Source organism: Phyllobates terribilis, unplaced genomic scaffold (genome assembly GCF_046119375.1).
Source record: "Phyllobates terribilis strain yellow unplaced genomic scaffold, ASM4611937v1 Scaffold_5__5_contigs__length_657084704, whole genome shotgun sequence".
Classification (NCBI taxonomy): domain Eukaryota; kingdom Metazoa; phylum Chordata; class Amphibia; order Anura; family Dendrobatidae; genus Phyllobates; species Phyllobates terribilis.
In genome coordinates, this window is record NW_027362765.1 from 172,036,655 (window position 1) to 172,051,805 (window position 15,151).

The 15,151-nt window shown below is 43.1% G+C and overlaps 1 protein-coding gene across 1 annotated transcript in view; it reads right to left on the bottom strand.

The window, feature by feature from the left end:
• The window catches only part of LASP1 (LIM and SH3 protein 1), a 55,991-nt gene continuing 40,840 nt past the window's right edge, over window positions 1-15,151 (bottom strand). Inside the window, exons 4-7 of the mRNA XM_073683465.1 lie at window positions 14,766-14,873; window positions 14,046-14,199; window positions 8,417-8,526; window positions 1-2,389 (exon numbers count right to left, since the gene is read on the bottom strand). Of these exons, the coding sequence (XP_073539566.1) occupies window positions 2,216-2,389; window positions 8,417-8,526; window positions 14,046-14,199; window positions 14,766-14,873 (546 nt within the window). The 3' untranslated portion in view covers window positions 1-2,215. The remainder of the gene's footprint in view (window positions 2,390-8,416; window positions 8,527-14,045; window positions 14,200-14,765; window positions 14,874-15,151) is intronic.

Below are 15,151 nucleotides of genomic sequence, written 5' to 3' on the forward strand. Positions count from 1 at the left end.
TAAAAATGATATTTTTATTTTCAATTTAAGTAAACCGAGAAAGCTTTTCTTGGTAGCGACATGATTGATTTTTTTTTTATTTTACTAAATGATTATAGGCCCAAGCAATTTCATACAAAGGCTTCCCAGCATGGGGGTTTGATAAACAATAAAAAACAAATAAAACTGATGATTGACATGTACACAAGACAGTAAGGCTGCGGAGGGAAGGAGGGCGACTTGGAGGGGTGTCTTTTCTCTGTTCCCCTATTCCGCACTGGGTCTGAGTGAAAGTGCATTGAATAATAGAAGGGAAGGAATGAGTTTGGTCCAGTTAGAAATGAATGGAATAGATATTAATCCATTCCCTGTAAGAGTAAAGAATTTCTTGGTCCTTATTTTTTTGGGATGTGGGAGAGGGGAACCTCCCTGCTCAACTTCTGCCAGTAGGCTTATATATGTATAATGAGGCGGTATGCCTCTACAAGAACTTCACTTGGCCAACGGCACCCCACCGGATGGTAAAGATGTTACACTGCTTAGTAAAGGAATGTGTGAAGTATTGTTACAGTTCTGTGGAATTACTCATCTCACCCAGATTTCACATTAGGTTCCAGTTACATTTGCTTTACTTTTTGTGCTTTAAATAAACGTGACCTTAGGTACACTGAAATGACTTGTGCTTGGTCTCTGCATGTGGGAACCTCCCTCCCCCTTACTGCAGGAAGTATATCCGAAGGAGGAGGAAGCGAGCATGTGCAGAACCAGGACTTGAGTGAAGACGGGCCCCAGACAGAACACAACCTGTCTGTGTATGAGGGATTAAGCCGAAGCAAATAAGGCAAATAAAGAAAATGGAAATTTGGCTCAAGACGCATTTGGTTAAATGTCAGCACCAGAAGACTGCCACAGCTCTTCATAAAACAAAGGTCATATGATATAGGAAGGGATAATCCTGGTTACCCCAGTAATTCATCAATAAAGGTGATCAGCACCAGCATTACTGTCTCTATATACCAGAGATGTAAAGGGAAGGGGACGTTGGGGAGATCGAGAAATCACCTCTCTGTTCTCGACCACTAGAAAACCTTTGTAACCTCCACCACAGCTGCTTCCCTGTTACTTATATAAGGGAGTGGTCATGGAGGAGAAGACACAAGCTGAAGGCCTACAGATGAAATGTTCGTCATTAGAAAGTATGAAAACTATATTTTATTGGTTTTCACCAGAACCTGTCCCTTTAATGTTCATTGATTGTTATTAACTAAGCCTCTAAATTCTAAGGCGACGTTCAAAAAAAAAAAAGGGGAAATTTACATATATTTATAAAATATAATTAGATGTTAAAGAAAGGGAGAAAAGGAAAGAGGAATGTAAAATATTATAATTAAATCTCTCAAGCCGTTCACAATTCAGCTAAATTCTATATAGATTTTATAGTATGAAATAAAATGGCACATATCCAACAAAGTTAATGATTGTAGCAGGGGCTACCTTGAGGAAAACACAGCTACCTTTTAGGGCCCCTCATGCACCCTTTCTTGACCAGAGAGTGTTGCTCTTTTAGCTACAGATCAATGATGTGCAGGTTTCTGTTACCTATCGCTAGAGCTTGCTGTACATGTGGAAGAAACTTGCACAAGGATGTTATACCAGAACACAGACAAAAAAAAAAAAGAAATACAATGACATGTCAAGTGTGGTCAGCAGGTCAGAGACAGCCCTGCAAATATCTTCATACTATATATAGGAATTTTAGATAATAGAAAAAAATTAGGATGGTCACCGTTTGTCACAAAAAAAAAAAAAAAAAAACGTTAGTTATTGGGCATTACATTATAAATTCAGTGGCGCACAGAGAATCCACCGCAATGGGGGCACAGATATTTGGGAATATTTGTACTGGGAATTTTAGGGAAAAAAGGAAATAAAAAATCATCTTTCCTTTAAGATAAAAAAAAAAAAAATGATACCAGTGCAAAGCACACAGACAATCGAACATAACAGAAGGGAAAGTAAAGCGGGAGACATCTCCTCAATGTGCTCCCTCCAGTGACTAAAAGATGAAGGAAGAGGTCATTTTCTCTTCAGGCGCCAGAGGGCAGCAAAGAGGGTTTAAGAGAGAGAATGCTGAGACAGGGAGAGGTGAAGACCACCCTTCCAAAAGCTGGGACAGGGCTGCACTGGAATGCTTCATGATTGTGTGAGAAAGAGAGATGGGGCGAGTTCTCCTAAATCAGATGGATTCAACGTAATTGGCAGGAAGCATGCCCGTCTCTCCTGTGCGCTCCACAGTGCCATACATCCATCCGTCATCAATCTGCTGCACATTAATAATAGTGTCACCGTCCTGGAAGGAAACCTCGTCTTCATCTGCTGCGGAGTAATCATACACAGCTCTGAAGCGCTTCTGCCAGACAAGAGAAAAAAGAAGACGCTCATTAGATGGCCCATAATACGTCTGCAAGTCATTTATACCCAAAACCATATGTAACCAATATAACCAGCCCTCTTGTGATTTCACCAACAGGATGCGGGTTATTAGAGGGACATACATTACCACATCCACAATGATGGGAATGATTGCTCACATGGAATGTTGGTCCTACTCTTCACTCCAATTTATGTGAACTGTTGGGTATGCATTTCCTCATAAAAAAGCAATGAGAAACCTAGTACCACTGGAGTCTACTTGCAGTGTCTGGGGTTGCAAGACTATGCAGATAGAACTGTGGCCCTATTTACACTGACTTGCAATACTGTGGCTGATGTTCAATACAAGACACAGCAAAAAAAAAAAAAAAAAAAAACCTTTTACCAATCCTTAATGATGAGGTATGCTGATGTCCAGGGCCAATTCCAGCTTTGTAGCATACATTTTCACCATGGTGATCTCATGGGTGCTGTCAGTGCACTCGCAAGATCAGCGTCATGTCCTGGGTGTAATACCACCTCTGATCTGATATGGATGAGCTATCTCAACAGTGAATCTATTAGTAGTCGATAACCCCTTTATAAGAAAAAAAAAAAACATGCTATGTAATTCGAATGGCTTGAAGTATAAAATTATCAAAATTATGTATCAAAGCAAAACGAAGATTAAAAACAAAACAAAAACACAACCTTAAAAATAATAGCAGAACTGCTAATAAAAATGTCAAATCTTACAATAAACTAAACGTTTTGTAGCTACATAGAGAGAAAAGTAAAAAAGTTATGGCTCTCAAAATATGAACTCAGACACAGAGTGGCGTACCGCCAATGGTAGCAGACCACGCAGCCACTATGGGGCCCATGAGTAAGGGGGGCCCCCACCGCCCCCCCACCCTTCATACTGTCAACTGCATCGGCATCCTGGATGCCGATACAGTCAATAATGGTGGGAGAGGGAGCCATCAGCTGACGTTCCCTCTCCCATCATTCCCCTCTGCTTCTGAGCTCTGTGATGTTTCAGCACAGAGAGCGTGAGGACGTCACTACAGCGCATCCTCTGTGCCGAGCAGTGCAGAGGGGCAGAAGACGCGCAGCAGAGACCGGAGAAGCAGGGGAACAGGCAGAGGTATTTATTTATTTTTAATGTGGGGGCCATTATACTGCATGAAGGACTGCGTGGGGCCCATTATACTGCATTAAGGACTGCGTGGGGCCCATTATACTGCATTAAGGACTGCGTGGGGCCCATTATACTGCATTAAGGACTGCGTGGGGCCCATTATACTGCATTAAGGACTGCGTGGGGCCCATTATACTGCACGAAGGACTGCGTGGGGCCCATTATACTGCACGAAGGACTGCGTGGGGCCCATTATACTGCACGAAGGACTGCGTGGGGCCCATTATACTGCACCAAGGACTGCGTGGGGCCCATTATACTGCACCAAGGACTGCGTGGGGCCCATTATACTGCACCAAGGACTGCGTGGGGCCCATTATACTGCACCAAGGACTGCGTGGGGCCCATTATACTGCACCAAGGACTGCGTGGGGCCCATTATACTGCACCAAGGACTGCGTGGGGCCCATTATACTGCACCAAGGACTGCGTGGGGCCCATTATACTGCACCAAGGACTGCGTGGGGCCCATTATACTGCACCAAGGACTGCGTGGGGCCCATTATACTGCACCAAGGACTGCGTGGGGCCCATTATACTGCACCAAGGACTGCGTGGGGCCCATTATACTGCACCAAGGACTGCGTGGGGCCCATTATACTGCACCAAGGACTGCGTGGGGCCCATTATACTGCACCAAGGACTGCGTGGGGCCCATTATACTGCACGAAGGACTGCGTGGGGCCCATTATACTGCACGAAGGACTGCGTGGGGCCCATTATACTGCACCAAGGACTGCGTGGGGCCCATTATACTGCACCAAGGACTGCGTGGGGCCCATTATACTGCACCAAGGACTGCGTGGGGCCCATTATACTGCACGAAGGACTGCGTGGGGCCCATTATACTGCACGAAGGACTGCGTGGGGCCCATTATACTGCACGAAGGACTGCGTGGGGCCCATTATACTGCACGAAGGACTGCGTGGGGCCCATTATACTGCACGACGGACTGCGTGGGGCCCATTATACTGCACGAAGGACTGCGTGGGGCCCATTATACTGCACGAAGGACTGCGTGGGGCCCATTATACTGCACGAAGGACTGCGTGGGGCCCATTATACTGCACGAAGGACTGCGTGGGGCCCATTATACTGCACGAAGGACTGCGTGGGGCCCATTATACTGCACGAAGGACTGCGTGGGGCCCATTATACTGCACGAAGGACTGCGTGGGGCCCATTATACTGCACGAAGGACTGCGTGGGGCCCATTATACTGCACGAAGGACTGCGTGGGGCCCATTATACTGCACGAAGGACTGCGTGGGGCCCATTATACTGCACGAAGGACTGCGTGGGGCCCATTATACTGCACGAAGGACTGCGTGGGGCCCATTATACTGCACGAAGGACTGCGTGGGGCCCATTATACTGCACGAAGGACTGCGTGGGGCCCATTATACTGCACGAAGGACTGCGTGGGGCCCATTATACTGCACGAAGGACTGCGTGGGGCCCATAATACTGCATGAAGGACTGTGTGGGGCCCATTATACTGCATGGAGGGCTGTGCGGGGCCCATAATACTGCATGGAGGGCTGTGCGGGGCCCATTCTACTATATGGAGGGCTGTGCGGGGCCCATTCTACTATATGGAGGGCTGTGCGGGGCCAATTCTACTATATGGAGGGCTATGTGGGGCCCATTCTACTATATGGAGGGCTATGTGGGGCCCATTCTACTATATGGAGGGCTATGTGGGGCCCATTCTACTATATGGAGGGCTATGTGGGGCCCATTCTACTATATGGAGGGCTATGTGGGGCCCATTCTACTATATGGAGGGCTATGTGGGGCCCATTCTACTATATGGAGGGCTATGTGGGGCCCATTCTACTATATGGAGGGCTATGTGGGGCCCATTCTACTATATGGAGGGCTATGTGGGGCCCATTCTACTATATGGAGGGCTATGTGGGGCCCATTCTATATATGGAGGGCTATGTGAGGACCATTATACTATATGAAGGGCTAGGTGAAAGCCATTATAGTATTTGGAGGGCTGTGTGGGGGCAAATATATTATTTGGAGGGCTGTGTGGGGGCAATTATACCGTTTGCATGCAATTATACAATGTGAAGGGTTTTGCGGGGTCCATCACGTTGTGTCGAGTGCTGTGTAGGGGCCAGTATGCTGTTTGGAGGGCGAGTGGGGGCCATTATACAGTGTGGATGACTGGGTTGGGGCCATTATACTGAGTGGAGGGGTATGCAGGCCATTATACTGTATGGAGGCCCATTAAACTGTATGGAGGGCTGTGTGGCGATCACAGTTGGGGCATCATACCGTGTTCAGGTCACCATACTTTGCTGGGGGAGGTGGGTAAAGTAGGGTCATCATGCCGTTTGTGTGGAGGGTACTGTGGGGGTATCATACTCTGTTTCGGAGGGACACTGTTGTTGGCATCATACTTTATGGGGGCAATGAAAGGGCAATCTAAGGGCTTCAATAGGAGGAAAATTACTTTGTAAGGACTGCAAAGTTGTGAGATATATTCTTCTGTAACCCGGCCAAATATTAAGTTGTTTTTTTTGGGAAGGGGCCCCATGATTTCTATGTATGCCCCTGGACACAAACAATATGTTTAACCACTTCCAGACTGCTTATAGACTTTAAACAGGGTGGCCTGTGTTTTACTCTGCAGTGATGTTCTAAAACAGTGGCTCTCAACTCCAGATCATGTTTTCAGCATTTCATTAGTATTACACAGGTAATAATTCCATCACCTGAGCAATACTAAGGAAATCCTGAAAACATGATCTGTTGGTGGGCCTTGAGGACTGGAGTCGAGAACAACTGTTCTAAAATGTGACTGCGTGATAGAGCAGCTGCATGCAAAAAAGGTCTTTAATACGATACAATACAATACACTTTATTAATCCCGAGGGAAATTGTAGCATCAGAGCAGCACAACAACGTATTTACGACTGTCTGGGGGTCGTCACAATATGTAAAATAAATAAAAATAAAAAAGGCAAATAAAAACAAAAATACACTGCCAATGTGTAATGTTGTTACTAACCCCATCTCTGCTTCCAATATACAAAAATAATTGCTACAGAAAGTGGAACAAATGTTAAAATGCTTTTAAGGCTGTGTGCCCACGTAGCGTTTTTCAAGCGTTTTTGATGCGGAATTTCCGCAGCGGAAACGCTTGTAAAACGCTTGGTAACCCGCACCCCATGGTCCCCAATGGGATTCCGCAAGTTCTATGCACATGCTGCGGATTTTTCCGCAGCGTTTATGCTGCGTTCAAAAATCCGCAGCATGTCAATTAATTTTGCGTTTCTGCAAGCAGAATTGCCTTTGTCCAATGCATAAAAAACGCAACGCAATTCCGCATGTGGAAAACGCGTGATAAACGCGCGAAAAATGCGCGATAAACGCATGCGGAATTCCGCATGCGTTTTTCCGGGAGAGGACTTGCAGAAATGAAGCAGAAATTTTCTGCTTCATTTATGCAACGTGGGCACATAGCCTTAGGTAAACTTTGTGGTCATAAACAGATGATGTGAAAAACAGGCACATATTTAATGTATTTCCACACAAATATTGCCAGGTATTGTCAAAAAATAAAAATAAAAAAATAAAAAATAAAAATTAAGCCCCATGTATCAATAAAAAAATGCATAAACTATTTGAATATCCAAGCATGAGAAATGATGTACGGGAAAAAAAAATTAAAATGTGCCTAGTCAGGAATGGGAGTAAATGGCACAGTCCTGTACTGGCTAAAAAACTACTTTGTATTTGCCAATCTGTAAAAAAGAAGAAAAAAAAAACTAAACCCTATTAATTTGTCTTTACAGTAATTATTCTGACACAGAATTAAGTTAACATTTTCATATTTACCGCATGGTGGACGTCATAAAAAGAACAATCAAAAATAGCTGTGTTTTTTAATTTAATCAAGAAAATATATATATGTTTTCAAAAATTGTGTTAATTTAAAGAACATCACTGGTCCGACTCTCACACAGCTTTATTGTCCGAGAGAGAAAAAAAAATTACTTTGGGATGAAAAATGATAAAACTGCCAAGATCTCAGGGCTAACAATAGGGAGTTCCTTGAAGAAGCACCTATACAAAGAAAGGAACACATTTCCCTCTAGTGGTAATTACTAATGATTGCTTATTACTTTGATAATACTGTGTAAGGCTTGGCTGTCAGACTGGGGCCCTGCTGCTGGAATGGCTTCACCCCTTATACATGTACCCACAAATGTAACCTGGCAGCTTTTACAGAGACTGTGAGATATGCTACTTGCACTATAGTAAGAGATCAGCTTCACTGGTAGAACCAAACCTGTTCAGATAGGTAATTTTAATAAAAACTTAAAGGGGTTGTCCACTACCTGGACAACAGCTATTTAAATAAAGTCACCAAGATAAAAAAAAAAGATAACATATAGAGGCCGCTATCGGCTATAGAGCTGCACTGCTTTTACTTCCCTTGGAAGAATGTTGAACAAATGCAAGCAGTCAGACCCAGCGTCTACATTGCTGGAATGGCACCAGTCAGGAAAGTGAGTGAGTATCTGTTATTTTTATTCTACTTCATTTAAAAAAGGTCTGTGCAGGTTGTGAAAAAAAAACTTTAAAAATTACAGCAAAACTGAGTAACCAAGTTTTAACTATAGAGAAGAGGAGTTATTTTGTTTTTCACCCTAACAGAATTGAGGAAGCCAAAATTAAGACTGAAACAAGTGCGTCCCCCATGATGTCACTACTTTTAAATTACTTACCATTTTTCACCAGATCACCCATGAAATGGCAAGAATAGTATACAAGCACCAGTACTACTGACAGAGATGACTTACCCCTCCTGGTGGGGCGCTGTGTTGGGTAGCGACCGGGGCTACTGGCTCATGGTAACCGTATTTGGGCGGCTGCTGCTGCTGTGGCTGTTGTTGCCTTTGATGCTGATAAGCTATAAAATAGTAAAATCAGACAAATGAATATGTGGGACAATGTTCACACATTCTGTTTTTGCAGCTTTTTTGGCTGCATTTTTTATGCAAATTAAAAGCTACTTTTTATAGTACCAGCAAAAGCTATGAGATTACAGAAATCTCATGCACGCGCTTGTTTTTTTTTTTCCTGACTGAATTGCAAAACTGCTGCATTTTTTATATCTGCAGCAGGTCAATTCTTTCAGCGTGTTTGCAGCTTTTTTTAACCCATAGAAAGCAATGAGTAAGTGCAAAAAAAGCATCAAGAACCCAGGCATCAGTTTTTGCAGTGTTTTCGGTGAGAAAAAAAAGCAGGTACAGCAGAATGTGAAATTAATTTATTTTTGTGATTTTCCCAAGTTTAAACCATAATGTTTTGGTGTCCTCACATGAGCATGGATGTTAGTATTTGTACAGTTTAAAGGGGTTATTTGGTCCAAAGCGATAAGTCTGCAGTCACTCTATAACTGCAGACTTATGAATCCTCCCCAGTGCACGCACTGTGCCGGTTTCTGAGGTGGGACGGGAGGGTATGAATGAGTTATACATATTCCTGGCCAAAACCCGTCTAGTGGGCGCGGCGTCTCTCCATACACTTGTATTGAGCGAGGCCGCGCCCCAACTAGAGACGCAGCTGTCCAGTGGGCGTGGCTGACTAGAGGGCGCGGTCTCACTCCATACAAGTGTATGGAGTGAGGCCGCCCCCACTGGACAGGTTCTGGCTGGGAGTGTGTAGCGCATACATACCCTCCGGTCCAGGCTCAGAAACCAGCGAATGCCCACAGCGCACAGTGCCTGTTCTGGGGGGATTCAGAAGTCTGCAGTCACGCAGAGTGACTGCAGACTTATCGATTTGAACCGGACAACCTCTTTAATTATATTAGTGATATGTATGAAATTAAACAATGCCTACCAACTCCATGTCCTACCAATATGTTAGGTAAACAATGCCCAACCAATTCAACTTTCCCTGCTGTTTTTATATTGGCAATTGTGTATTTTTTCATGAACTCATAACTTTAGTTTATGGCTGCACGTCATACATGAAGACAGCTTTTTTGTTCATACAGTAACTTTTTTCAGACAAAAAACTTTTTCCACTAAATAATATGAACAAATTGCCCTTTATTCCAAAAATGTTTTATGGTTTCACATACGTCTTGCATTGGTGGCCTAACACCTTGTATTGTTCATGCTTGCAAGGTGGAAGCAAAGTTGAAGTTTGGGATCCTAAAAAATGCAGCAAAAACACAAGAAAAGCAGCAAAAAGGCAGCAAAACCTGTGTTTTGTCTGCAGCTATTTTACTGCCAAAACATTAGGTTTTGTCTGCAAAGCAGCAAAAAAAGCAACATGTGAACATAGCCTTACAGGCACCAAAGTTTACCTGCACGAAACTCAGAAAACTGATTTGAGAAATGGTTGCTTGTAAGTTTGCGATTGCTGTGGAACTACAATTCCAAGCACCTTCTCACTTCCCTGGTCAGGCTTACAATAGCATACTGACGTGGACGCTGGACCAGGGTCCTGTAAATCTTTTTTATTCAACTGTACCTATAAGTGATAATGAATGTCAGAGGTGGGTCCCCTGCTTAGCACCACTCTCTTTTAGGCACCGAGTGGCTCTCACTATGCTGGACCCAGCCATCTAAGTAATACTACAGTTCTCCCTCAGCAATTGCTAGAAAGGAAAATTGTATGGCCAGTCACCGTGTTAATAACCAAGCAGTTTCTGATGTCAAATCCATTACCCATGATTATCAGCTGACCTATTTAAAGGGGTTTTCAGGATTTGAAAAAAAAAAAGTCTGCACTTGAATAGGACTGTGCTGCAATACTTGGCAGAGACTATGCCGAAGAGCAGCAAAGTTTCTTAAAAATAAATATATACTAAATAACAATAAAAGCACACACTCTTCTCTAATTCTCCTAGGGAAGCTGCAGACTCACAGGCTGCGTCCAGTAAAAGTTTTCCCTCTGTTCCGATCTGGAATTCAATGACTGCGATATTCAGCCATGCTTACATGCAGATACAACTTGGATCAATTTCCTAATGGAAAAGCTTTCATCATATCAAAACTCATAACCAATGCTGACCCTCCGTGACCAAAACTATATTAACTAGCATATATATAGTATATATATATAGTTTACTACAAATTTTTACTATACCCCCATACGAGAAAGGAGTGTACACGCTATTATAATCCAACTTGTGGCTCTTCACCTTTTGCAAAACTACAACTACTGACATGTCTGTACAGCTGTAGGTTGGCCAAGCATGGTGAGAGTCGTAGTTTGCAGCCGCTTTAGAGTCATAAGTTGTAGAATAAAGTAGTATACATAGTACAGCTATTAGTGCAATCTGACTGATACTAATAATATGCAAAAACTCTGCATTTTACTCTATACAGTATAATATATAGCATATTTATTTTTATAAATATTTTTTTTTGATCTCACCTATTTGGCTTTGAGTCCGGTCGGTCCACTGGGCAGCCAGACCAATATAGTCTACACTTTCCTAGGCAACTCTGAAGTTTACTAGGCCTTGTGATGCACGGCGCCCAGAATGGCAGCCGCAGATGTGAAGACTATATTGGGCCGGCTACCATGAAAGACTGAAACGTCGGACCAGGGCGGCGCAAAGCATTTGTGCTCAACTCCAATATAACGTGTGTGGAAACATGTGTATATATACAGATACAAATATATAGTATAGCTATTATTCTTCAGATTACAGTGCCTAACATCTACTGTATGTAGCTGAATCATGTAAACTGTATGCAGTATATTTCATTTCTTTTTATTTTGCAATAAATTTAACATAAATCGTACTAATATAAGTATTAGGGTATGTGCACACATTACGTATTTGCAGCAGAAATTTCTGTCACATATCTGGATCTCTTGTCAGGAAAAACGCTGCTTAAAATAAGCTTGTTTATTCACATGCATTTTTGGTGCATATTTTTCCCCACTCATTAGTATGGGAGAAATCTGCAACAAAAACGCTGATAGAATTGACATGCTGCAGATTTAAATAAGGAAAAAAAGGAACATGTGCATGAGACTTCAGGAACCTCATTCACTTTGCTGGGACTAGGAAATCCTTCAGGTTTTGTGACAAAACTGCGCAGGAAAAAAATGCAACAAAAACAAGTGTGCACAGGACCTTAAAGTGAACCTGACAACCACAGGAAGCAAGAATCAGACAGCGACTGTGTGATTGCAGCAGAGTATGTATTACACTGAAATGCTGCAGTGTTTTAGAGAAGACATACAGGTGCATCTCACTAAATTAGAATATCAAAAAGTTAATTTATTTCAGTTCTTCAATACAAAAAGTGAAACTTATATTATATAGTCATTACAAACAGAGTGCTCTATGTCAAGTGTTTATTTCTGGTAATGTTGATGATAATGGCTTACAGCCAATGAAAACACAAAAGTCATTATCTCAGTAAATTAGAATACTTTATAACAACAGCTTGAAAAATGTTTTTAAAATCCGAAATGTTGGCCTACTGAAATGTATGTTCAGTAAATGCACTCAATACTTGGTCGGGGCTCCTTTTCCATCAATTACTGCATCAATGCGGCGTGGCATGGAGGTGATCAGCCTGTGGCACTGCTGAGGTGTTATGAAAGCCCAGGTTGCTTTGATAGCAGCCTTCTGCTCGTCTGCATTGTTGGGTCTGGTGTCTCTCATCCTCCTCTTGACAATACCCCATAGATTCTCTATGAGGTTAAGGTCAGGCGAGTTTGCTGGCCAATCAAGCACAGTGATACTGTTGTTTTTAAACCAGGTATTGGTACTTTTGGCAGTGTAGACAGTTGCCAAGTCCTGCTGGAGAATGAAATTTCCATCTCCAAAAAGCTTGTCGGCAGAGGGAAGCATGAAGTGCTCTAAAATTTCCTGGTAGACGGCTGCGCTGACTTTGGTCTTGATAAAACACAGTGGACCTACACCAGATGACATGGCTCCCCAAACCATCACTGATTGTGGAAACTTCACACTAGACCTCAAGCAGCTTGGATTGTGGCCTCTCCACTCTTCCTCCACACTCTGGGACCTTGATTTCCAAATGAAATGCAAAATTTACTTTGCATTTACTTAGTGTCAATAACTGACTTCTGGACATCTGTCTAGTCAGCAGTCTTCTCCATGATTGTGGAGCCTACTGAAACAGACTAAGGGACCTTTTTAAACGCTCAGGAAGCCTTTGCAGGTGTTTTTTGTTAACTATTTTAATTTACTGAGATAATGACTTTTGTGTTTTCATTGGCTGTAAGTCATAATCATCAACATTAACAGAAATAAACACTTGAAATAGATCACTGTCTGTAATGACTATATATTATAGGAGTTTCACTTTTTGTATTGAAGAACTGAAATAAATTAATTTTTTGATATCTAATTTAGTGAGATGCACCTGTACTTTGAAGAGCTGGCTGAAGACTAAGCATCTTGGATGACTAGTCTGAGGCAGGTGCCTGACAGCTCCTCCCTGCCCCACTCCACATTACCGACAGGCTTCTCATTTGTGTGCGTAAAGAGAGAACTTGTCAGTCTAGGACAGGGTTCCCCAACTCCAGTCCTCAAGGCCCACCAACAGGTCATGTTTTCAGGATTTCCTTAGTATTGCACAGGCAATAATTCCATCACCTGCACAGGCAATAATTCCATCACCTGTGCAATACTAAGGAAATCCTGAAAACATGACCTGTTGGTGGGCCTTGAGGACTGGAGTTGGGGAACCCTGGTCTAGGAGAATGAGACAGGTAGGAGCTGCCGAGGGACCTGCCTCAGAATAGTCATCCGAGATACTTAGTCCTCAGCCGACACGTCAAAGCATGTCTTATCAAACACTGCAGAGTTTCAGAATAACACATACATGACTGCAATAACACAGTCACTGATTCATGCTGCCCGTGGTTCAGGAAGCATGAATTTTCTGTCAGGTTCCCTTTAGGCTATGTTACCACGTAGCATCTCCACCGCGGAAGTGGGGCAGAGGAAATGCCACAGCGGTATCCACAACAGCAATTACAGCTATAGAAATCATTATGAAGAAGGAATGGGAGACCTGCTCATTTCACTATTTGCATTATAAACGGTTAAATTCACACCTACATGCCGCCTTCCAGAGATGTGTCACTTACTGGGCTGCTTGCTGTGGTTTTGATAAAATCAGTTTTTACCATTAAGCGATCATTAGAGGACTAGTAATCCTGGTTACATATATTCCAACAATGCCCCCACCACTGCTTGGCAACTTTCTGCCTATGCACAGTGTGCACACAGATGTCAATCAGTGGTGTGGGCGGGGTTATACAGAGTTCGACATATAACAAAGAACAAAGTTGCTTATTTTCTTGTGTACTAATGATTTATGAAATAGAAATTAAAGCGATGACTACTGTAAGATATCTGAAGTGTATAGACCTTTACCCACATAACGAATGAATGTGCCTATCTGCTTTTAACTCGATTACCTGAGCTACTGGCCGGGGGCTGATGCGGCTGCATACTCTCTGAGGAGGGTCGGCGGTAATTGGCAACATCATCTGAACCTCTGCGATCCATATCTCCTGCATCAATGGAGGGATTTCCCATCCGGCTTTTGTCAAACACCTCATGATATTTAATCTACGAGAAAAAAACTGTTTTAGGAGGACAAAAAGATATTTGCCAGCAATGCTTTTGTCGTCAAGTCTGGAACAATGGTAATTTTGTGTACACTGAGGTACCTATTAGGACAACAGCACTTGATATGGCAGGGTACAATGAAAATGTGCGGGCGCTCACTATCAGCATGGGTGACTTGCATTGGAAAGTGCTGAATTAGGATAATGGTTAGGGTCTTGTGTACAGTTAAGGCTCCCGGACCCTCCGATAATCTAATGTGCATGGCAAGCTGTCGACTCTCCGCCCACAGAGGACGTTGGGAGAAGAGAAGGATCGGCATGTTGGAATTTCTACATGACCCTTTTGTTCCCACTGGAGTGCAATCCCCACCAGTGTAGTACGGCAGAGGCTCTCTGAGAACACAGGAGCGATTGGCCATGCTGAGCGTTCCTGTCTATTCGTGAGTCAGGGGAGATGATTGTAGGTCAGCAGATCATTAGACCTACAGCTATCTAATATATATGGGGGCCTTAAGTTCCCCATCATGGGGTTAACACAAACCAGTGAGAACTACTGGGTATACTCACATTACTGATCTGGTCCTGAGTCTTCTTAATTCTCTGCAGCTCAGGAGTATCAGCCACCACACTGAATCCTTTGCCTTTATTCTTTTCAAAGTCTTCCTTATAACGAATCTAAAAATAAGAATACACCAGATTTTTAATATAAAAAAATAAAAAAAGTTTTCATAGCAGTTTTTTATGCCACCAGGATGGATCTGTTGGAGGTCTCCTGCTTTGTTCACATCTAAAGACAAACCAACAAGCCGGATCCATCACATGATCAACACCGATGGAGACCCATGGATGACACAGACGATGGAGGCTCCTAGTGGACTCTCTTATGCAGACTGACAGGAAGCTCAGGGGTATGATGAGCCCAAACATGATATGTCACTTTAAGAGAAGAACCA